Genomic DNA, 24,347 nt, shown 5'->3' on the forward strand with positions numbered 1-24,347 from the left:
TTGCTAATATGATAGAACAAAATTATTCTAATTAACTTTTGCCCGTTAATATGTTGATCGACATCTTATCTTTCAGAGACATTCAATTTATTCTACGTGTGTCAAATATATGTCACATGTATTTCGTGCAACGATGAAAGAAACAATATGTCCAATTCTTGCAACAAGTTATAAAACAAAGAAAGAAAGAAAGATGTAGGCATGAAAAACCAACCGAGGAATGGGGGAAGAGGAAAAAAGTGTGTGCATTAAAGTTGATAAAAATCTTGATCCCACACCATTCATTATTATTATGCTTATTTATTGAATAGCCATATTGGACCAAATGACTAAATGGTACAACATGTTGCTAAGGAAATATTATTCCATCCGGACAAATGATATAATACTTAGGAACTTTATCAAAAGTGAAGTATGGTTTGGTTGCAGGCCATGACAATGTGCATATCTTTTTTAGTATTTGCCACTACATATGTGATTTGGGTTTGACCAAAACAGAGAAAGAGAAGCCAAATGCATTTTCCAGTATGAGTGGAGGGAATCAGCATTGCTTTCCTTTAATATTGTTTGATCAATTATTATAGTAGGTGATTCATAAATTTTGCTAGCCTCAAACTGGGATTAGGAAGGACAGAGATTATGAGAATGGAGGTCTGAATTAGAAGTGATTGGAGGGTTTGAATAGGTGAAGAGGAATGTGAGTTGAGTTACTGAAACTAAGTAGTAAAATGTGATAATTATTGGTGACCAGCATCCATCATCTTAACTGTCTTTTTCCTTCCCCTCTCCTCCTCTCGCCGCACTGCTCCATCCACGCCCCTTTTGTCTTCTTCTTTCGCTGCCTAAAACACTCCATTATAGACAACATTAATAGCACAACATAAGGCGGAAGCAAAAATGAGCAGTGGCACTGCCGTCCGCCCCCTAAGTCCATTAATTCCCTTATCTCGCCCCAAATTCAACTTCCCCTCGAAATTCACCATCAATAAGCCGTTCTCACTGGCTAAAATTTGCTGCTCCCAGAACTCTACCCCCGAACACCAACAAGTCAACCTTTCAGTTCTTCGCTTCACTCTCGGTATAATCCCCTTTTTTCACTTATTTCTCCTCGTTTGATCGTGTTTTCTGTGAAATTATTGGGGAATTTCTATCTTTTTTCTTATTTTTGTAAGGAATACCTGGATTGGATGAGTCTTACCTGCCGAGATACATTGGATATGCATTTGGGACGCTATTGGTGTTGAATCATTTTGTGGGCTTGGACTCTTCATCCATTACTCCAGCTCAGCTCGTAAGAGTTTCTTGGTTGTCTTTGAATCCTCTTTTTGCTTGCTCTGTTGAGTTGTTGAATGAAATGGGTCTCTATAACTGTTGTTTTTTTGTGTGTTCCTGTGTTAAAAGTATGGTAATTTACCTAATATATGTTTTTACTACTTGTGCTTTCTTGGTATTTTGTAGAGAACGGAGGTTCTCGGACTTTCTCTGGCTGCATTTTCAGCAGTGGTTCCGTATCTTGGAAAATTTCTCAAGGTAACAACTTTTTTAATTCACTGGAGCTTTGGAAACAAGATGATGTGCTGTAAGTATGCTTTAGCCTTTAGAGTTTTCAGGTTTGTGAGTGCATTAATGGTAGGGAAGAAGCTAAAAGTTGCTGTAGGATCGTTATAAGCTATTTTAATATCATGTTTGATGTGAGGTAATGGTCCCAAATGCCATCCAAATGCCTAAAGAGTTTCTATTGGTTAGCTAGTCTGAATATCCTGTTTAATTTGAAAGAGAAGTTGTTCCGAGCTTGATTTATAGGGAACACAGATGTGCAGAATGGAAATTCTGAGGATGAATTATTGTGTCTCGGCTGGAGAATAAATTTTTGATGAAATGTTCATATATAAGGTGTATGTGAGTAGCAGATATCACAAATTGTGGGTCTTGTTTCCATTTGAGCATTGACTGAATGCAATAGAAATGCTTATAATGTCATTACTTGGATATGCAGGGAGCTAGTCCTAGAGATCAGAAAAGTCTCCCAGAAGGTGCTGAGCAAATCTTCGCCATGTCACAGGATATTGCGGATAACATGAAGGAAGATTTGGCTTGGGGAACTTACATTCTGTTGCGTAATACAAACTCAATATCCGTGGTGTGTTGCCACCTTAAGCCCTTAGCAATTGCATATTGAGATTTTTTCAGGAAGATGAAATCACCAACAAAAAAATGACGCGTACATAATTTATCAAATGTATGAGCTCCTTCTTTCTTAAGCTTCCTAACCCTGTAAATGTTGTAGCTTATCTCAGTTCAAGATGCATTATGTGTTCGTGGCTATTGGAATACACCCAAAGATTTATCAAAAGAAAACATTCCTGATTGGTTCAGAGAGCAGATTAAAAAGATTGGATTCTCCAACTTGAAAGATACCATGTATTTCCAGCAGGCTGCAGGTATAAGTTGGTTATTGACGACATAGTGCATTTATCATGTTTGTGCTATTGATTCATTTTAACTTTAATTTAAATATCATCAGCTTGATAATTTAATTAACATCTGCCTCTCAAGTTATGGTTTATCTTTCTTTCTGATATTTAATGTGAGCTGACAGCAAAATTGCATCAAGAAGATTATAATCATATAACTACCTTATCTTTATTTACCAGTGATGAGCTGACAGCAAAATTGATTGCCAGTTGTCGACTCTTTTCCTTAGGCACCTTTTCTTTTCATTGGTATAGTGGGGAAAAGGAGAAAATAACGTAAAAGTTGCAAATTTTCATTTATTTTCCTTCTATATTCCACTTGATACGACCATTTCTTTAGTTATGTCAAGTCTAGAATTTCTGGTCTTCAAGTGATTTTAGCCTAGGGCTATTGGTTTTAAGATATTTTGACATTTCTGATGTGTTACTTCTATGAAATGTATGAACAATTTAGATTCTGAACTGAAGGAGATGGTTCCTGAGGGGACAAGGTCTCTCCTTGTGCAACCTATTCTGAGAGCTCCAAGACTAAGCCCCAATCAAACAGAGAAGCGCGAGGGTTTTCTCTTGTTGGCTTCTAGCATTGATTATGCATATACTGATAAAGACAAGGCATGGATAGCTGCTATTGCGAACAAATTTGGCGGTAGGGATGTGCTTTAATGTTTACCTCTTTCAGATTATTATTAATCTCATTAAGTTATTGTCTATGCTTTTATGGACCTCGGTCATCATTTAACTTCCATTAAAGATATGTTCGCTTGTCTTTGCATAACTAGTTGTCTTATATTCTTTAATAGTTAGATTTACCACTGCAATTGCCATTTCTGAACGTTCCCTAGTGATGTTTATATGGTGCTGCAACTGGCAGATCTTTCATTGAGTGTGTATCAGAAAAAAATAAAATAAAATAAATCAGGATGAATTTGACTAACCTTTGAAACCCCCCCCCCCCCCCAACTCAAACAAAAACTACAGAGGAAAGAATGAAAAAAGAAGGGTACATGACATTCTTTGATATGCAATTAGAATGAATTTTATTTTAGAAATTTTACTGGGTATAAGTTGTACCTCCTAGGTACGAGGACATTGAGACCCTCAAAAAGGGATTAGAGGTAATTTATCCTTGAAGAATCAGAGGTATATACCTTTTTATCTGTAAAATCTTTTTATTTGATAAGCCTTAAATTGTGTATTCAAAATCATGCCATAGCATTCTCTACTGGATTTTCATAGTTGCATAATGTTCTTGAAGGAAAAAACTTGTTACATGTTTCCTCAAAAGACTATTACAAGAAACATTTCCTCTACCCCAAGATCTTGATCTAATATTTTTCCCTCATGTTGTAGGATAACAATGGGCTCTTCCCACCTTCAAACATAGAAATCAGAATTCCAGTGCAATATGAAGTTCATTGATGCTTGGTTTCTACAAGAACTTCTCCAAACCATACACTAGACTCTGCAAAGGGAAACATCAACTTCGTCTAGGATTAAGACAAGCTTTTAAGACAAATAGAAACATGAAATTTTAATAATTCCATTACCTTGAGGCGCACAACTTTTCTGATGGCTAGAAGTAGTCCTGGCATGAGAGATTGAACATCTGTGATATCATGTTTCAGGGTGTAAACCTGTCCAGAAAATCAAATTATATTGAGTATAAACCTGCAGATTCTTGTCTTACAGAATGAAGTGTTCTAGACAAGCTACCTCGCCTGGTCGGGAAAAATAGACTGTTGTACTGGATGGGAGGCCAGGAAGTACCATACTGTGCACCCTCACTCCATCTTCCCCAATAACTTGACCCCTCGCCTGGCATACCAAGAATGATAATGTTGCAGGGTAAAGTGACACATTAGTTCGTATGCATTTCCAATTGAATATACACTCGGTATAATTTGAGTATGAGCAATATTAAACTAAGTTTGCATTTCCGCTTACCGGAATGTCTGTTGAAATATCTTCTCTATTGTACATCTGACCAAGGTTGGTGATATTGTTTGCTATTTGTATTGCATCCTGTGATGGAAAATCCTGTTCCATGAACATAAACTGATTGCTTAGAATATACTTGTTATGTCTTTGCTATTGCATTGCGCATACAATTATGCAAACCACAAATATGTTCTCGTTTTCAGTCATGTGTTCAACTGCTTTGCCATCTGCTCTAGGGAATTCATATAAAAGACAATAACATAAATAAGTGTGAATGAAAACATTACATGGATATCCCCGAAGTTTAGACATATTATAAAACAATACTTTCCATTTTGTAAAAATAACACTGTTTTGCCTGCACCCATGTTTTACATTATATATTCCTCCTCCTTAAATTACATGTTTCACTTTGAGCTTACTTTGATTTATCTGAACATATTTTCTCCAATGTGAAAGAAATTACAAGTTCTAACTGTTGTAGGGTTTTGGGGGGGCTTGTCTTGGGGCCCAAAGGATGTAAAAGGTATGCCTGAAATTATGGTGAAATTAAGAGGTTCTAGGCTTGACGGAGTACAGGTTGTTTGAAATTGAAATCAAAGAATTCCAGGCTGGTCCAGCTCTGAGGTGGGCCGAATGGAAAGTTGACAAACACTGCTTTATTGCTGTTTTAATGGAAATGAAAAGGATGATTGGAGGGAGTTTTGGCCTCATTCTTCATGTGCTCATCTCAAATACTATATACTAATCCTTTTCTTTTCCAGATTTGGGATTGAGTAATGATTTGTACATGCATATACAGTGGAAATCAAATATATTCTTATTATATATTAATAAAAATTATTACAAAAACTAAATTCGCTCGAGTCCTGTAACTTGAGGCTGCCTATATCTAACTCCCGATTTATATATATTTGCAAAGAGATAAAACTGTACGGTACTCTATTCATACCATAAAGTTACATACACATATATATACACACACATACGTGGAGTTATACCAGTTTTATCTTAGTATTGAAGCACAATTATTCTCATATTATGAAAAAAATGAAAATCACAATATTGGGTGGTTGTGAATTTATAATATAGGTCTCAACGTTGTCAAGAATCAAGTCTACATGAACAGAATATGAGAGGCAAAAATGGTGTTGTGCTCTAAATATAATTTTAAAGAAGAGCTTTTTCCAATTTGGTCTGTAAAAATAGTGTCTCCGATCCATTGTCGGCAGGACCGGCTCTTTACTGTCGGTGTCGAATCTGGAATTCTCAAACCTAATTTGGATGTTTCTTTCAATTTTAAAGTTTTAAGCTTGGCGCCTTACACGTTTTGGGCCAATTTAACCCTCTCATTTCTTAATTATTTATTCCATAAATTAGTAGTTTATAAGAACAAGATTTGTACCGAGGATGCCTTAATTTAGTGATTAAGGTTGAAATCCCATGAACAAGTTTGAAACTATGAATTCGAGTTTTATCTTATGTGTATGAGTGTTTGTCTCATTTTATATAAAAGTATTGTATTTCGTTTCATAATGTTTAATTATATTGATGTATCAAACAGTTTATTGAAATATTAATATATTCAAATAATTATCGATTCTGTCTTGAAAACAAGAACAAGATTTTGTGGGTTCTATTTCTATAGATAATTCTAATATTTATTTTACTTTTCGAGTAATTTCTATGCTGATTTAAGAATTCCCATTAAGTGAGAATGGGAGGAGTACTTACAAGAGCAGGAGCAGGTCTTGATTCAACAATCTCGACATTGTTGTAATGAAAAGAGGCTGAAATTGCAGCCTGTTGAAGTAGAATGGATCCGATGGACAGAGTTGGAGCTACTATACAACCCTGATTAAAATACGCAGTATCATTATAATGTAAAAACATACATGTTAGAATAATTAATCCTATTATTTATTCATAGCAAAAGATTATTGCAATAATTATATGATTTATGATGATGATGTGAAATTGCAGCTCACCCTGTGCTCACCATGCTGGCTTTTTCACAGAATGCTGATAATGCAGAAACTGTCTCCATTTTGAGACGGGGCACATAGACTACACTCTTCATTCCAAATGCTGTTGCCTGATTATTACATTTAACATATAAACAAAATTTAATTAACCTTAACCTTAATTTAGTGTAATAAATTAATAGTAATACTATGTAGAGGAAAATGATGTGGTACCATACCTGTTTGACATTGTCATAAACTGTTGAAGGGTCGGTGAAATCCACCACAACCGCACTTGCTTTTGACTGCCAAAAATTTTCATACAAAAACTTTAATTATGTTCTTCTAGACACCGTAATATGTAATATGTAATATTTATTTGTATATAATTAGATAAATACGATATAAAATTTATATATAAAAATTAAATAAAGAATGCGACTTTAAGTAAGATCATGATCACCTGGGATATAGACCCTAGAACCATAGTAAGGTCATTCATTATGGGTATTTCCAAAGCCTCCTCCATGTCACAAACCTAAACAATATCGTTGTATCCAACCCCAAAAAATAAAAAAAAAAAATTCAAATTTATGAATATTTTAAATAATTAACATAATTGGTAAATTACAACAAATTTCTTTGAGGTTTGTCGTAATTATAAATATTTTCTTATTATTTGAAAAATTACAAATATTTCTCTTGACAATATATAATAAGGAGTATTTGTTAGACGATCATTAATTCTATAAGGACATTTATTATTATAGTAAATTTTGGAGAGCTTGTTGTAATTTACCCTAACATAAAAAGAGAATGAACCTTTCCTATGTCTTCTCCAACAAGATAAGAGTCAATTGCACCAGCCACCTCCATCCCTCTTGCCTTTGTCACAGCAACCACAGCTGCCCTACCAATTTCCTTAGCTCCTCCATTTATGATCACCTCTTCCCCACATCCAACGAACACCAAAATTCTTAGTTTTTTGTAGTAAAACAAAAATAGAACTAATTATAAGGACATACATTTGACGTAATATATATATATATATATATTACCTTAATATTGGTCTGAGAGGGCTGCTGCATGGAGCAAGAAATGTACGGAACTCTCTTGATACATCTGTAGGGTGTGTGACGGAGTTTGCAGCTCAATGCAGGTGCCATGGATGGTGGTGATGAGGAATATTGGAAGCTCTCTGCCAAACAGGGAATTGGATAACTTTACTTAGTGTATTACCTTGTGGTTGGATTGGAGATAAGGTGTTTGTGTGTTTTTTGTTTGGAGGGAGACGTGGGGAGTGTTGGCCCATGTTTGGGGTTGAAGATAAAATTATGTTATGAAATTGGAATATTAGGGATAAAGTTGGGATGGAGTAAGAATAGAAGGCAAAATTGCAAAATTAATCCCATAGTTTGGATCGTTTTATGCTTGACACCATGTTTTATAAAATTTTTACATTAACTCCATATTACGTTAAAAGTTGCAAAAAAGACTCTTTCTGTGTGGGTTTATTTTTTAAAAATATTTTGGACTTATTTTTGCAATTCTTAATTGAACTTGAGTGAATATTATAATTCCATAAAATTTGGGGTCAAATATAAAATAATCCTAAATTTTATCAAGGGTAGAACGTGAAGTTCAGAAAGTGATGAGTGGAGGAGAAAGCGGCTTACATGGAGGGTGCACGTGGGGTTATCCCAACATCACGTGCGTGTCAATCTCTTAAAAAGGACCAAGTGAATTGTTTGGCTGAAGGGCATGTTGCTCTTAATCTTTGGATTTGCTTCTTTTGTCTGCCATGTTGTCACGAGCTTTTCTCTTTGCTTGTTGGGATTTATTAAATTTGATTACAATTTATATGTATGGAAATTCTAAAATAAAATAGTATTTATTTAATAGGATAAATAGGTTTCGATCAATTATAAAATTCAAAAACTAGTATAAAAATTTATGAATATCCAAATTAATATTCATACTTTACTGTTGTGTCTGATTGTATTAGACATTGATGCAAATTTGTCACATTCCAATCTTTCGCCTTTCCAGTCCCACCTTTTTAGCTCTATTTCCTCTATTAATTACTTCATCAAAATCTTTCGGGACTAAAAATATAAAATATCACACATTTTAAAAATGCATTCATGTTTGAAATAGAGTTTGATTCTCCCAAATACATATTGGAATAAGAACTTCTTTGAGATAAACCATATCTAGGATAGAGTCTGTAATTTTTCAATTATGTATTAGGATATGTACTCCTCTTGAGGATAGGATTATGTACACCTATGCATGGTTGTGATCAAATTACAATACAGGAATACAAATGTGATACAAAATGAGTTGATCACAATACTCTCTTCAATTCTCTCTCTATGTTCTTCCTTGGAGTATCACCATAGGCTCCTTAGATTTGATGTGTTAAGTAGATTACTCTAAAGGTGAACCACTAAAGCGAGTAAGGTACGTGGTGTGCACAAGATTTTGAGCAAGATTCAACGTGGGGTAGATTTTGAAAATATTTGTGGGTTGACTTTGAATCAACGAGAAAGATAATGCGTTCGTGATCCATAAAGGACATGGGTTAGTAGACGAGGTTGATCCGTATGCGGGATCAACATGCTTTCACTACTTAAGGTTAATTCGATCTACAATTATGTGCTTATATGATTAACATTTGTGTGCACATAATCATTTAATTATATATAAGATCTATTAATGAGATAATATTTAAATTATCTATTGCTTTTTTTAATAATTTAATATTTTAAAAAAGATATTTTTTTCCAATAAACATATATCAACTATGGACACAAAATTTAATTGACTGAGAAATGTATGTTTTTTATATTAATATTTGATGATGGAAGATATGAAACTAATATCGATGAATTTAATTGAATAATAAATGAATATTGTAAAGTTAATTAAGATTATTATGGCAACCTACCACTGAAATTTTAATTTCACAAATCAAAATTTGAGAGAGAAATTAATTATAGGCCTATATAAGCATGAGCAAATCCTATTGAGATGATTGAGTGGAAGAGTATTATTTGATGAGTTGTAAGTCCTTGAATTTGAGCAATTGAGCAAATAATAGGCCTACATGACAGCTCACAAATTATGTCATATATCCTCTCAATAACAGAGGTTTGACTTATTATGATTATACATTAATTTAAGGGATAATTATATTTACACCCCCTAACTTATTATTTTTTTACACAAATCACTCTCGCCTTATCAAAAATTACAGCAACCATTCGTGTCAGCCTTTAAAACCCCAAAGTATCTCTATTGAGTTGGTCAAATTTTAACTTAATTTTTCAATGACAGAAATGCTCTTAGAGGTGTTTTGTAATTACTAAAAGGTAGAGGGTGTGTCAAAGTAATGTTTATGGGGATGAATAATATGACATTGTATATTTTTTTATTATTTATATTAATTTTTAATTATTTTATTAATTTTTTAATCAAATCTCTATATAAAGTTATACTTTTAATAATTACAATATTAAATTATTTAATTAATATATTAATAAAATTAATTACTAGATTACAAGTTTAAAATTAAAAGTCTATCACACTTTTATAAATTATTAAAATTAAAAGATTATTTATTCTTTATTTTTATTTATAATTAAATTTTACTAAAATTAATACATTATAATTTAAAATAATTTACGCAGATTATATAAATTATATTAGAATTAATAAAATAAAATAATTTATTTAATAAAAATATTTTAAATTATTAAATATATTTTTTTAAAAGTATTTTTTCTTTTCAGTCCTATCGCCGTGCCCAACCTCAACTCCTACTTGTGCTCTCGTTCCCACCATCCCATTGCGGCTTATGGCTTTGCCCAGCCTTTTACCTTCTTCTACCATCGTTCATCATAAAAATATGTATGTATGAATATATAAATATGTGCAATTATATACATATTTATATATTTATATTGTATAAACTTATGTACATATATGTATAACTTAATAATTTAAATAAAATTTAGTTATAAATAAAAAAAGATGAATATTAATGTTTTAATAATTAAAAGGTGTAGTTTTATATAAAGATTTAATAAAATAATTTAAATTTAAATTAAAAATTAGTATAAATAATAAAAAAATATTTGGGATCATATTGTTCATCCCCATAAACATTACTTTCACATCCCCTCACCTTTTGGTAATTACAAAACACCTCTGACAGCATTTCTATCATTGAAAAATTAAGTTAAAGTTTGACCAAGTCAACGAGGTATTTTAGAATTTTAAAAACTGTCAGGGATGATTTCTGTAATTTTAAAAAAATGTAGGAATGATTTATGTAAAAGAATAATAAATAAGGGGATGTAAATATAATTATACTTTAATTTAAATTACAGACATTTGGCTCTACATAATCTATTATAATGCAAATGGGTTGAGTTTATTTTCAGGGGAATTATGAATTATGTCCTCTGAATTTCAGACTCATTTGCATTGGCAGCAGAAAATTGAATTGTGTGTTATTTCACCCATATTTCAGACTTTACAAATGTAAACAATTACATACCACTTAGAATTATGGCTCAGTGGTTTAGATTCGAATACTTATCAACTATAAGGATCTTGGCAGATACATATAATGCATGCATAATCCTTCTTAATGGGTCTGTAGAACGTCACCTTTATTATGTAATATAAAAGAATATATAAATAATTATATGATTGATAATATTTAAGATATTAAATTACATAAAACAAATGGTGTGCAATAAATCAGCACCAATATATATGTATATAAAAAGTTAGTTTATTAGGTTAGAGAAAAAAAGAAAAAAGGGAGAATGATGAAATATTCAATGTTGGAGATGTGATGACACATACTTAATTGGAAAGGGAGTGCTATAGACATATATAGCTACTTATTACTTATTTGTATTTTCTACTACATTATTCTTTAAATATTAATAAGACACATCTGACTTCATCCCCTAATCATACTTAATTTTCCCCATCATTACAACATCATATATATATATATATTCTTAAATTGCTTTGTGTTTTGGATGCTATGGGAAATCCCCTATAGCTAAAGGAATAAAGGTGGGAGAAGTAAATACGACTAACATATATAGTAATTCTTTTGTAGGTCATTGACCATATTGAACACGTTTATGACACACAATTATTATTCAAATAGTGAGCTCGTTGTTTTACTCGCGTCAAAAACGTTCCAAAGTTTATAAATTTTTTAAAATCGTCTGGCAAAATTTGTTTTGAAGAGCTTATAAAATATTAAAATAAAATATTTCCAGTCTTATAAAATCTTTAATAAAAAGTTACCTCCATCAAACTTTTATTAAAACGTCTTATAAGCTCATTAATTTTAATATTTATTAAATAAAAACACACCAATAATTTTGTTAGTATTTCACTTTTATCTTTCATATAATTGACATTTTTCCTCTCAAAATTAAGCAAAATTATCTATTTATATAATTTTAAATTTTGATAATCTGATGGCGTTTTTTTTGTCATTATTACAGTATAAAAAATTATTATGCCAAACACTCTAACATCTTATAAGATCTGGTATTTTATTTATCCACACACTTTAAAATTTTATTTTAAAATATAATTTTTTTAAAAAAATTTCAAATAAGTTGAGCCAACCACCCTTTAAATCTATCAATCTTGACATACATATTTTTGATGTAAAGCTTTAACAAAAACTAGGCCTACCAAAAAATGCGAAGAATACTATGATTCGAATAGATTGTCCTCCACATCAACTTCAAGTTAGTTCATATTGACGTACGTGCAAGCAAATGATTTGTTAAGGTTAGGTGTGGCTGAACGATGGAGTATCCGTAGGTTGCATCTTTCAATGACTGCTAGATTTTCAGTTTCGTCCGACCGTTGGGCTTCAATATTGTTGTCATAAGTATATAATATGATTATTCACAAAAAAGCTATAAATACCTTCTTTTTTTTTTTTAAAAAAAATATCAATTATGCCACAAGATTCGCGTTCCTACTTCAGATCAGGTCGCCTGACCCGACCCTATCGGAAAACCACAAATCATCCAACTGAAGACGACGCCATGTGGACCAAGTAAGTACTCATGTTTGGCCTTATAAATACCTTTATTATGTTTCATTTATGGTAAGACATATTTTACTGCAACCACTACCATTGCAGTTCCAGACATTCTACATCGACCTCGAACTAACTTATATATTAGAGGGTTTTAGTTGGGGACTATCTAGCGAGCTTAATGTTTTGTTCCAGGTTTCCTTGCATTATTCGGGTCTCTTTGGACAGATTGGATCCTTCGACCCAGATCATGTTGGATTTTTATTTTCACATTATTAATGAAAATCACTCATTCTTTTTGGAAAATTACACGTATGAACCCTCATTTTCCAAAAACATTAGTAGCATCACACAAACTATCTTTATCTTTTTACTGTGATGGATATGATTTTTGTAATCATATAAAAAGCAAGAATAATTTATATAAATATATCATAAATAAAAAGGTATAAATATAATTATCCCAAACAATTAATTGATATCGTACTACATACTAAAATAGCAATTCTGCAATCCTCAACCTTAATAACGTAGTATTGATATATAATTTAAAGCTGATGTGAAGGAATTAATTAAAATATACATAAATTCATAATTTATTCTGATAAATACTCATCATCATTAAAATATTATCAAAACAAAAATATTTAGCTCATAAATGTTTAGAGCCGAAATTACTCTGAAAGTTGCCAACAGCTTTTCGTGATTGAGGCAGGAACATATCTGTGGTTATGGCCTCTTACAGTTAGAAGTAGGCCCCAAATTGGCCAAGAATTTCACAACAAAAGTTTGTAATTGAGTGCCCACATATGTGAAAACACCACCACCAATCAGGGTTTTGCCTATTTAAAATATTCAATATTAAATTTTGTATAAATAAATTTACACTGTTATTTATAGTAAGACAGTAATTAAAATATGAGATACGTACCTTTATATAATTCAAAATCATAAAAATATTATAAGATTTGCAATTTCTCAAACATTGCACAAGGTTCGTACTAGTTTACGTATTATACGATTCATTAACTCAGCACAAAAATACACTAACAATTCCAAAGTCAAGAAGTAATATCGAGCAAAAAAATGACAGTTAAAAATTTATTATGAAAGTCCTATTGAAAGATATTAAATGGTCTAAGTTGGTAAAAATCTCGTAATCTATTTTTGAAAATACATTTCAGTTAGAAGAATGAGGTATAAATCTTTTCATTTATAATTATTGTAGAGTATGTGTAGCATTGCCATACACAGAATATATTCATCAAAAGGAGTAGAGAGTGTATTTGGTGAAACCATTCCAAGGTGTCGGTCGTTACGCTGTCTCGTAAACACAAAAATCTTTAGGGCAATAGAACTCCGAAATTAATTAAGTGTTGGTCGGAATTAAAAATTCATCACTCCCACATAAAATAATATTAATTATAATTTAATTCTTAAAATAGTCAACACAACGACCGGCCCCCGTTTTATTTACTCACCAAAAGTGGGTTGTACCGTCTCTGTCGGACCACTACCGCAGACGATATCTTCCACCCGCAAGGCCCCATCTGCGGGCGAGCAACGACCACGTGTCCGTCGTGCTAATCTTGCGGTCCAAAAGTGTCGGTGGGATTGAGAGAGAGAGAGAGATTATACGCAAAGCACCCGGGCTCGACTGGTGGTACAGTTGACCGACACGTGTACGTGGGGTGGCCGTGACGTAAGCAGACCTTCATTTGTGTGGTCTGCAAGGGGGACGGTGACGTAGCACGTAAAATTTATTGCTTGCTATGCTACTAATTTTGGAAGGTTATGAATATTGAATGACGGATTTGTCCCTGTGCAATAACCCTTTTTTTTTTTTGGTTTTTGGTTTTTCCCTGGGTAAAAAACAGAGCTACACACTTTGGGTGAAAGACAAGAACAATTCCAAGTTGGCAAAATGGATTTTTCTATGCCAATGGTATGAATAGGGGACTTTTAGAAATTAAAGGAGTAAACAGATTTTATCTTTGTTAAGACAAAAAAGTAGAAGAATAATTCATCATTATTCTTAATTACAATTGTAATCAAATTATGTTTGATGGATATAAGTATCAGAATGCAGTATACAATAATATGTATTTATTTAGGTAATAAAAAAAATCCCCTATAGATTCAAACAATAAGACAAGAAAGTTTAAAGGATAGATAACCAAAAGCGTACTTCTTCTATTAATTGGAATTAATGTTGATGTCTTTGTTGTAATAGACTCAAGTATTTATAAAAAGGTTAAGTTTGGGTGCAGAGGATATACAATATCAAGTGTGCAAGTCGTGAGACTCGTATCTTTAGAGCTCGTATGTAATTTGGTTTGACAATCTCTAAAGGTGAATTTGTACTGTCGTAACTCATACACTCATTGCAGAAAACATAGAAATACCAATTTTTAGTCAAAAATTATTATCAATGCAGTAAATCCAGAAAATGTTCAACAGATCCAATAATAGCAACAAACGCAGAAAATAATATTAATAGATAAACAGGGAAAACTGCAACAAATGCAGAAATAATATTAAGCAAAGCAAGAGGTAACAATTGATATAAAATATTTTCAACAGATTAATATCAATAGATTTAACAAGAGATTCTTAGCAAAATCTCAACCAGGTATCCGTCAGCCTCAAGGACTCGGTCAGGTGAAAAAATTAGCAGGGTTTTGGTCTTAGGTTGAATACAACAAGCAGTAAGAAAAATGCACAAAGCAATAAATAAACGCACTAAGTAGAAATATTATTTTTCAGCAGATCAATAGAATAATAATAGCAATAATAATGCACTAAGCAAAAAAAACTAGCAATAATGCACTAACCACAAATCAACACAGCAAGAAAAATACAGAAAATTAATTTTTTCAGAAAAATAGCCGATACTAAGTTATTTTCGCACTAAGCTATTCTTCGTACAAAGCGTTCAGGGAAGATAGCAAAAGATTGAAGCGATCCCACACAGCAAAATAAACACGGTACCAGGTAACATCAAAAAATTTTTTCTTTCAAAAAAATTCACTAAACTATTTTTCGCACAAAAGCGGACTTTAATATTTTGCAGAAATAATTTTCAGAAAAATAATTTCCAGAGAATGTATATATTGCAGAAAAATTTTAGAAAATATAGCAGATTTTAAGCACTAACCAGAAACAGATTGCACACAGCAGAAATATCTACAGTACCCAAAAAATCTCAAATTTTTCAAAGAAAACAAAATCTATAATATATTATCTTTTCGCACACAACGCACAATAAAATGGATCCACGAAATAGAAAAAAATTATTTGGACCAAGGAATTTATCCCACAGTAATATTTCAGCAGAAAATAGTAAAAGGGATAAGGTTTAGATCTTATCAAAATGCCACTGGAGAAAATCAGAAGCCAGTGGCTCTGATACCACTATTGATTGTAGCCTCGGATTTTTTTTAGTAGACCCCGCCCAAATCTGCCCAAATCCGTTACTAGATGGCTTGGCCCATTACCCGCCCCATTGGCTCGATACACTCCTTACTCGACCCAATTCTTTACGTAATTAAATGGGTCTCTCACTCTCTCTTGTTATAGAATGAAAGTCCTAATCAAACTATGTAGTCGCCTCGTCTCTCCCTCATGCTTCTCTCTTTTTTCTCCACCGTCGCCTTCCTCACTTTCTAAAATCAATGTTTCTCAACTATATATATGTATCTTTGGTAAGAAGAACCAGACAAAATAACCCCTTCTCCCTATTTTTGATTAAAAGTTCTTTGTGAATTGATTTTTTGATAAAATCCAAGTGAGTGGTTCTTTGTGGTATTGGCCAAAGCAACCGTAGTGGTTGTCAGTGTTTGGTGGGTTTGGGCTTCCTCCTTCACGGATTTGGCTCTCTAAGCCATTAATCTCTCTTTTCTGTTTTGTTCTCCATTTACTTATTTAGTTCTGTAATTATAATTATGTTATTTATTCCTATATTATTGATTTTCAATATTTGAATTTTTATAATCCATCATTTTTCTCTAATAATTTGACTAGAGTTTCGGTTTTTTGGATTCACCACTATTGGGATAAATTCCCAACAAGTTGTGCATTCCATTTTCATATGTGATGCCAGACTTGTTTTTAAGGAAACTAATACATTATTATTAAAGATTAATTATATTTAGACCTTCTTTAAAAATACAAATTATAATTTTTTCTAAAAAAATTTGAATTATATTTACACTCCCTAAAAAAAGTTCTCCATTTACATCTGGCCTATTTTCATTACGATTTGGATGAAAAATGTGACCTTAACCAAAAAAATTATATAAATTTTTTATTTTATCCCTCATTTAACATTCTCAAATATGTTTTTGTACTTATAAAAGGATAAATATAATATATATATATATAGAGAGAGAGAGAGAGAGTGAGGTTAACATCACTACATTTTTCACTATAAGTATAAAATTATTACATGAAAATGTTGAATGAATGATAAAATTAAAAATTTCTGTAATTTTTTTCTAACATCAGCTTTTTGTTCAAACCCTAATAAAAAGAGAGTCATGTGTACATGAAGAATTTTTGAAGGGCGTACAAATATAATTTTGTATTTATATATGGGCCTAAGTGTAATTAATTTGATTATTTAAGAATTAGTAAAATAAAAAAGAAGGCACAATATTGCAGCAACGTTGACTCAATTTCACCACGGTAAAAATAAAATAAAATTAAGAAAGTTAAAAATTTTAGAGAGAGAGAGAGAGAGAGAGAGAGAGAGAAGATAATAAGTGTGGGAGGAGAGGAAAGAGAAAAGCATGGGACCGGTGGATTAAGATTCTCCACCGGCTTCTCCCAGTCATCATTGTAATAGACATCTGTCCTAGTTTTTTTCTTTACCCCTTCTCATGGGCCCCACTCCTCATAATCAACAATACAATCATTAGCACAGCTTGAAATTCCCATAACACCCCTCCTTCACCCACATGTCACCTACTCAACCCCTAGCCCACATCTTCTTACTGTAGGTCAGCGGGCACCCCAGGATGCCCCTCTGCACTTGTGCCTTATTATTTATAGCAAAAATCTATCACTGCCATACAAATTAAAAAAAAAAGTCAAATTGAAAAACAGAAATTCCTTTTATTTTATGGGCTCCTCGTAAATTAAATGAAATTTTGTGGTATTTTTTAATTAAAATTTTTTTTGGTAATGAATGTCAAAAGTGAAAAATTGAAGTTACAGACTGTGTCTAAACTGCGGGCCTTTCTCCAATTATTTTCAACCCTTTGAACAGAAGGCTTGGCGGCTTTGTTTGGTAGTTTCTTGAATGTAATTATAAGTTGTAATTTTTTCCCTTTGATTAGGAACAAAGCTCTGAATTAAACAAATATTTAAAATTTATATATAGTAATAATCTGAGCTCAGTGTTCTGTTCTGTTCGCTGTCCATACAATTTTTTAATACTCCCCCATTTTCATCTCTCTCTCTCTCTCTCTCTCTCCTTCTTGGAGTCTTCTTTCTCCAGCCAAGCGGAGAGAGAGCACACTGAAATCACCTCAATATTCATTTAATTTTTTTCTCTTAATTTTTTCATCAGTAGTCGTTTGATTCTCAGGGCTCATTTCCATCGGGGTTGCAAGATTCGCAGGCTCAAAATTCTTGGCTGATTTCACGCGACAACTGATTCTTGCTACATTTCCGGGTTTTTTTGTAAGAGATCTGAGGATTTTTTTCTTCTTTCTTTCACAATTTCAGCTCCAAGCCCACATAGTTGAATTCCTTCCGCCGACGGTCCGTCTCCGGCGATCTTTTTTTACCGCTCAAGATTCACGGGTTTGACTTTGTTTTTTCTTTTTCTGTTTAAAGTGAAAAAAGAACACAAAAATCCGTTTGGTTTGTGTGGTTGTTACCTGCCATTAGATACAGTTACTGATGCTGTTGTAAGAATTAGGATAGAGATTCTTTGTATGGACGCGTGGCTACGGCGTTGCATTCGTGTAATGCTGAGGTTCAGAAGTCCGTAAAAGAGCTTTGGCTTTCCCTCGGAGGTTTGGTATTTTTTTCGATTTGTCTGATTTTGTGAGATGGGCTATGTATGAATTAACTCCAGATCAACTTGGAGTCAGTGCTCTGATCTGCTGAGCTCTCAATCTTCTCGAAATTTCAACCGCCTGTTAGCGGCTATTTAACCAGGCAGCCAACTCAGAGGTTTTTGGTGTTGTACGAGAATCGAAAAATGATGCGGATGAGGACCAAGAACGACTACTTGCCGCCACAAACCAATGGTGACGATTTGGGCAGGAGCGGAGATGGAGGCGGCGGCGGAGGCCGCAGTGGAGGTGGTGAGAAAGAGTGGGAGCTTAGGCCCGGCGGAATGTTGGTCCAGAAGCGGACGGACGTGGATCAGAACCGCGTCCCACCACCAACCATTCGCGTGCGTGTCAAATACGGGTCGATATATCATGAAATTCGCATCAATTCACAAGCCACCTTCGGTAAATTTCTTTTTCTTGTGTTTTTCATGTATTTTTTTGTATAATTATGACAATTGATGTGTTGATTATTTTGTGGGGAAATTATAGGAGAGTTGAAGAAGATGTTAACCGGGCCGACAGGGTTGCACCACCAGGATCAGAAGCTGTTCTACAAGGACAAAGAGAGGGATTCAAATGCGTTTCTTGACACATCAGGAGTGAAGGACAAATCCAAAATCGTGCTTCAGGAGGATCCAATTAGCCAAGAGAAACGCTACCTAGAGATGAGGAAGAATGCTAAAATGGAAAAGGCTGCAAAGTCCATCTCAGAGATCAGCTTGGAAGTGGATAGGCTTGCAGGGGAGGTAATTGCTTTACTCCTACTGCTTAATTCATTAAACTCTACTTATTTCTCTATAGATTTGTAGCAATAAATGAAGCATTTAATCGACTTCGTCTGTCGTTCCATGTGGTTAGGTGTCTGCACTTGAATCTGTAATTTCTAAAGGTGGGAAAGTTGCTGAAAAGGATGTGGTGAACCTCATTGAGTTGTTAATGAATCAGTTGCTTAAATTGGATGGCATCATTGCTGATGGTGATGTCAAATTACAGAGGAAAATGCAGGTAAAGATTTCATTGAAATAAAATTCAAATCTTCAGTCTTATTTGTTAAACAATCTGACTGAAAAATCTCATGTTGTGATTCAAATTCTCAGGTGAGAAGAGTGCAAAAGTATGTTGAAACTCTAGACATGTTGAAGATCAAGAACTCGATGCCACCGAGCAATCAAGTCCCCTTGCAGCAGACGTCCACTCAACCACACCAACAGCAGAGGTACTCAAACGGGCACGTCTCATCGCCCGTCCAGCCACACAGGCAATCAAACGGGAGCGTTTCATCACCGGTTCAGCAGCAACAAGCCAGGCATTCTTTTGGGCATTCATTAATTGATTCACCAAACCAACACCAGCAACCGTCGAGGCACTCCGCCTCGGGTGCCTCTGTGGTAATAACAACACAATGGGAGACGTTCGATACTATGCCAGCACCAATGGGCAGTGCACCTTCAACATCGACAACGGGAACGAGCGCGACCCGTCCGGCACAACCGAGTTTTACATGGGATTTGCTTTGAGTAGGTAGTAGGCCAAAGTATATGTGCATTTTGGGTTTGTTTGCTCAGTTGGTTTGGTATCTATTCTCCATTCTTTTCTGTATTTAGAGTTTTGTTAGAATCCCCTAAATTTCTTGTGTCATTTGCTTCTCTGAAATAAATGGGGCTACTGTTATAATGACTGGTGTTTACACTACATGATGAGATTGGTGCTTTCTCCATCCACCCCCCATTTGAACTAATTTTCCACTTGTATTGTTTCTGCTACTCAACATATTACCATTCTACATATACATTTTTCACTTGAGAATTAGAGTTTTTCTTATTTAATAAGGGTAGTCATTTTAGAGAAGGGCTGTCTAAATTTGTTAGCAGGTAAAAATGAATCGAATCGAATGGGATTTTCGTTGAATTTTTCCTTCTTACACTGTTATCGAATTTCAAAAATATTGTATATATTGAATGAGTTTTATTCGAGTCAAACATGATTCAAGTTTTTCCGCACACATATGAGTTTGAATCAGGATTCAAACAATACTATTATACGAAAAAATGTTCGACTTTGAGTATCAGTTTAATGAATTAGACTCAAACGAGGTTGTAAAAATCGATTATGGATCGAATATCGAATAATTTATGTTATTTATTAATCCTAAAATTGGCCATTAAGCAGGGTTTGAGTTTTTATATATTTTTTCATATAGTAGAAGAAAAGGCCATTATTGAGTAAGAATGATTAATCTTTATACCTTGCTTCCTATTTAGGGTACATAAAGACAAAAGAGAACATGAACTAGGAAGGATGGATATCTGTAATTGAATAACTAACCCAACCAAATAATACAAGGACAGCTCTTCATAAGTGGGTGTAAGAAAATGATGAGATTGCATTTCTTTAAAGGATTTACTCAAAAATATTATCTCCACTTTTTTCCAGATGTGGGAACTTAGCATTTCGGCTGAGATGATTGCCCCTTGAGAACTAAGAATTACTACATTTAGCAACCTGGATTTGATTAGTTGGAATAAGCTATGCATCTAGCTTATCACTTTTTCATAATTACTATTATAAATTATCATTTGTGAGGAAGCAAAAAGCTTAATTTGGTGCTGAATCCCTTGCTGCATTGATAACAGTTCCCTATATTTACAAATGGAATATAGTGGCATTTTGCAATAACTTCTATTTTTATCGTAGAAATAAATTGTAAAAAAAATTATAAGTAAAGCAGTAAAAATTGAGAGTTTTGAAAATAAAAGATATAGGTAAAAAAAATTAAAGTATTTGAAAAAATAATTTAATATTTGCAAGTTTTGGAATAGGCACCAGAAGTTGGTGGGACGTTGTTTATAGTTTTTGGTTTAAATCAACTTAATATAAAAAGTTTGAAAGTAGAAGTTGTAAAATAAAAATAATTCTTCCAGCTTGTTTTCAAGAATAAGCTAATAAACGGTTACAAAAAGTGGTTGCAAATACCCCTTATATTTGACTGTTGATGGTACTGTACTGATGAATCAATATTTGTCATAATTGTTCGGATACTTCATAGATTTACAGCTGAATACGAAAGTCTAGCTTAGCAAGGTGGGGACATCACCATTACGGTTAGGGATTGATTGTTATCCCATTTTCTAAATACTGTATTTTTATAATAAAAGTGAGATAAGATATTTTAAAGATATGAGGATTATTTTTCTAGTGTGTGTTTGAATGTGAAACAAATGTATCGTAATTTTAGTCGATATGATATATAAAATATAATTATTAAAAGGCGTAAGTGTAACAAATACAATCAATTGGACACTTTTAAAGAGAAAAAATTGAAATAAGTACCAAGAAAATACTTCAAGAGGTTTTTTTTTTTTTTTTTTACCCCTAACAGTATGTTTCTCGATGGGAGATACGAGTATTACTCTGCTGGTGTTTTCCAAATTAAACATAGTATTTGACACGAGATGTTGAAAAGATGTAATATATTGCTAACGATAACAACATGGTTTCATGTGGACCAAATGAAGAGTGGACGACACTGTCTGCATCTTTGTTTCTGGTGTGGAATTTGATTTCGTTATGGTTAGGTCCCTCTTTGTCATAATCAAAAAGGGTAACAGGTAAGAAATTGAATTTGCTCGAATTTGGTTCGGTCGAGTCCATCCAATCACATAGCAAATATATCACACTTGCTTTATAGTTAATCACTATCTTTAAATTATACACCAATCACATGATAATTGTATTATACTTACCATATGATTGATTCAGATTTTAACCAAATCAATCCCGATAAAAATTCTCGGACAGATATATGTATTATGTTAACGTTACCCGGACCTAATGCATTAAAATTGTCGACATACAAGGGCCCAAGTAAAAGAGCCTGTAAATATCAAGAATTTTTCTCTGTTTAGTTTGTCCTAAAACCGTGTCTGTGTCTCGTCATTTTCTTTTGACGGATGCACCACATAAAGCATAGACAACATTCGCTCATTTTTAATGTCCATTAACAAAAAACATTGGCCTGAAAAACAGCCGACTGAAAATGAGAGGCCCACTTCCAATTTAATATGAATATATTTTGTACTGTCATCCATGCAATCCTACAAGTAAAACAACTTAATACTTTCTTGTAAAATAGGTTATGTGATCGAATTTATTTGAATACGAATCCATTTGACTTGATTGTAAGGAGTGATTTTAAATTATTTTGTATCTTCTTATAGTTGTAGTAATTATTGAGTGTTTGAATTTAAAAAATTTAATGGGTCTGATCCAAATATGAAAAGATTTGAATATGCTTAAGTAAGTTGAGAATCTTGTAACTTTTTGCAATGTTAGAAATCGTAAGAACCACATGCAGAACAGTTCTGATTATATAATCTTTGATGCTTAAGTTAGTGAGATTACAAAAAATAAATATGAAAACAGTATTTAGGATGTCCAAATTTGTACATAGTGCACAAAGAGCTAATATATAGTGTTAGGATTTTAGACATGTAACTATTATGGGACAGAAAATTATAATCTTCCCAAAATTCAATTAATAAATATACAATGTACCATGATGAAAGTGAAGCTCCTCTGTTGGTATCAACGAGCAACAATCGGCTATGGAGATCTACTAAAATTTTTACCAATTTAGAAGGTTGGAACCACTCTGCTCACTTTTGGTAAAAATATGGAAAAGAATAATGGATGATTATCATTAGAATGCAGTAGCAGATTCTGCAAATAAGACATCCACAAAGTTTCAAATGGCCGACATAATATAAAAAGAGAAGGAAAGATTAAATAAAAACAGTTGGTGTGGTTTTTACCTCACTTGGCCGGCCACACTCTTCCCTAAAGAAAAATGGTTTGTGTCTTTTAATGTTCCTCATCGTAATTAGGTCTCCATAATCCACATTATCACAAGTCACTCACCTTATCATCTTCCATTACAATACATACCACATGTTAATAACCCATAACTTGTTACTATAATGTGTGACTCAACAGAATTTAATTAACACTAAGTTAGGGACTAAATCCAACAATATTAAGTGGCTTCTAGCAAAATATTAATATTTCTTACCGTTAATTAAATAATTATCATTTCTGATTAATTATATTATTTAACTATTTAAATTTCAACATATAGATGTTCTGAGCTATACGTTTTTATGTGAATTATTGATTCCGAGGTGATTGGGTGCTTATATTGAGTCCATACATATTCAGGTTTCAGTTGAGTTAGCACTGGAATACAAAAAGAGCAAATCTTGACATATTTTGTGATTAATAAAAGAGTTGAGAGTATTTCTGTAACTTCCCAAAACCTTGAGTAGTTCATACATCAGACGGGTCACCTTTTGGATCATAGTTACGGCTCAAATCAAATGTGACCACTTCTATGATTATATTTTTCGGCAAATTACACTGGAATTTTCTAAACTTTGCCATAGTTATAAATATTCTTTCATTGTATTAAAAATTACAAATACTCTCTTAAAATTAATGACCGTCTAACAAATACTCCACCGTAACAGCTCATTATAGGAGTTATTTTTAATTTTTCAAATAATAACTATGCTAAATTTTAAAAGAACTCATGGTAATTTACTTTATATTTTAAGGAGCTACTACTATTGAGATATTTTAGAATCGACCACAAGATACTATGCTTTAATCCATTTAAAAATATTTCATGGAAGTTATTATTATGGGTAAACAAAAAAACTGAAGTGCTTTTGAAAAATCAGTATACTTTATTTTCCTCTATCAAAAAAAAAAAAAAAAACTTCTGAAGCATCAATAATGCCTGCAATACCTCAAGGTT

The 24,347-nt window shown here is 32.9% G+C and overlaps 3 protein-coding genes across 8 annotated transcripts; 2 read left to right on the plus strand and 1 right to left on the minus strand.

The window, feature by feature from the left end:
• The first annotated feature begins 641 nt into the window (after window positions 1-641).
• On the plus strand, window positions 642-5,125 carry HCF208 (chaperone (DUF2930)). Of its 5 annotated transcripts, XM_011077924.3 has the most exons (8): window positions 646-1,078; window positions 1,173-1,291; window positions 1,459-1,530; window positions 1,997-2,140; window positions 2,288-2,441; window positions 2,929-3,120; window positions 3,553-3,614; window positions 3,825-4,565. In XM_011077924.3, exons 1-7 carry the CDS (start codon window positions 898-900, stop codon window positions 3,585-3,587), a joined length of 897 nt encoding a protein of 298 aa, XP_011076226.1. In that variant the 5' UTR covers window positions 646-897; the 3' UTR covers window positions 3,588-3,614; window positions 3,825-4,565. The 5 variants fall into 5 exon arrangements, with proteins under 5 accessions (XP_011076225.1, XP_011076226.1, XP_088735611.1 ...); XM_011077923.3 differs by lacking the exons at window positions 3,553-3,614; window positions 3,825-4,565 and adding an exon at window positions 4,897-5,125 and having other exon boundaries at window positions 642-1,078; XM_011077926.3 differs by lacking the exon at window positions 3,553-3,614 and having other exon boundaries at window positions 650-1,078; window positions 4,164-4,565.
• Window positions 3,663-7,698, minus strand: CRR1 (Dihydrodipicolinate reductase, bacterial/plant). Of its 2 annotated transcripts, XM_011077921.3 has the most exons (10): window positions 7,435-7,697; window positions 7,199-7,321; window positions 6,840-6,914; window positions 6,616-6,681; window positions 6,412-6,507; window positions 6,147-6,266; window positions 4,419-4,511; window positions 4,188-4,289; window positions 4,022-4,108; window positions 3,663-3,936 (listed from the first exon to the last, which is right to left on the minus strand). In XM_011077921.3, the coding sequence occupies exons 1-10, from the start codon at window positions 7,540-7,542 to the stop codon at window positions 3,904-3,906; spliced, it is 903 nt and encodes a 300-aa protein (XP_011076223.1). In that variant the 5' UTR covers window positions 7,543-7,697; the 3' UTR covers window positions 3,663-3,903. The 2 variants fall into 2 exon arrangements, with proteins under 2 accessions (XP_011076223.1, XP_011076222.1); XM_011077920.3 differs by lacking the exon at window positions 3,663-3,936 and having other exon boundaries at window positions 3,968-4,108; window positions 7,435-7,698.
• A 10,170-nt stretch (window positions 7,699-17,868) lies between these two features.
• Window positions 17,869-20,209, plus strand: BAG1 (BCL-2-associated athanogene 1). Its single transcript, XM_011077927.3, has 4 exons — window positions 17,869-18,937; window positions 19,025-19,281; window positions 19,394-19,540; window positions 19,633-20,209. The coding sequence occupies exons 1-4, from the start codon at window positions 18,679-18,681 to the stop codon at window positions 20,050-20,052; spliced, it is 1,083 nt and encodes a 360-aa protein (XP_011076229.2). The 5' UTR covers window positions 17,869-18,678; the 3' UTR covers window positions 20,053-20,209.
• The last annotated feature ends 4,138 nt before the right edge of the window (window positions 20,210-24,347 follow it).

Source organism: Sesamum indicum, linkage group LG4, assembly GCF_026168435.1.
Source record: "Sesamum indicum cultivar Baizhima isolate 11 linkage group LG4, ASM2616843v1, whole genome shotgun sequence".
NCBI classification, from domain to species: domain Eukaryota; kingdom Viridiplantae; phylum Streptophyta; class Magnoliopsida; order Lamiales; family Pedaliaceae; genus Sesamum; species Sesamum indicum.

What these genes read in the sequence shown, in the direction of transcription:
- BAG1 (XM_011077927.3), top strand. Translation starts at nt 18,679, where the DNA reads ATGATGCGGATGAGGACCAAGAACGACTACTTGCCGCCACAAACCAAT. An exon ending in CAATTCACAAGCCACCTTCG is followed by an intron (nt 18,938 to 19,024) that starts GTAAATTTCTTT and finishes GGGAAATTATAG; the next exon opens with GAGAGTTGAAGAAGATGTTA. An exon ending in AATTACAGAGGAAAATGCAG is followed by an intron (nt 19,541 to 19,632) that starts GTAAAGATTTCA and finishes TCAAATTCTCAG; the next exon opens with GTGAGAAGAGTGCAAAAGTA.
- HCF208 (XM_011077923.3), top strand. Translation starts at nt 898, where the DNA reads ATGAGCAGTGGCACTGCCGTCCGCCCCCTAAGTCCATTAATTCCCTTA. An exon ending in GTATTTCCAGCAGGCTGCAG is followed by an intron (nt 2,442 to 2,928) that starts GTATAAGTTGGT and finishes TGAACAATTTAG; the next exon opens with ATTCTGAACTGAAGGAGATG. An exon ending in TATTGCGAACAAATTTGGCG is followed by an intron (nt 3,121 to 4,896) that starts GTAGGGATGTGC and finishes TAACTGTTGTAG; the next exon opens with GGTTTTGGGGGGGCTTGTCT.
- CRR1 (XM_011077920.3), bottom strand. Translation starts at nt 7,542, where the DNA reads ATGGCACCTGCATTGAGCTGCAAACTCCGTCACACACCCTACAGATGT. An exon ending in TTCTAGGGTCTATATCCCAG is followed by an intron (nt 6,682 to 6,839) that starts GTGATCATGATC and finishes AATTTTTGGCAG; the next exon opens with TCAAAAGCAAGTGCGGTTGT. An exon ending in TTTATGACAATGTCAAACAG is followed by an intron (nt 6,508 to 6,615) that starts GTATGGTACCAC and finishes TGTAATAATCAG; the next exon opens with GCAACAGCATTTGGAATGAA.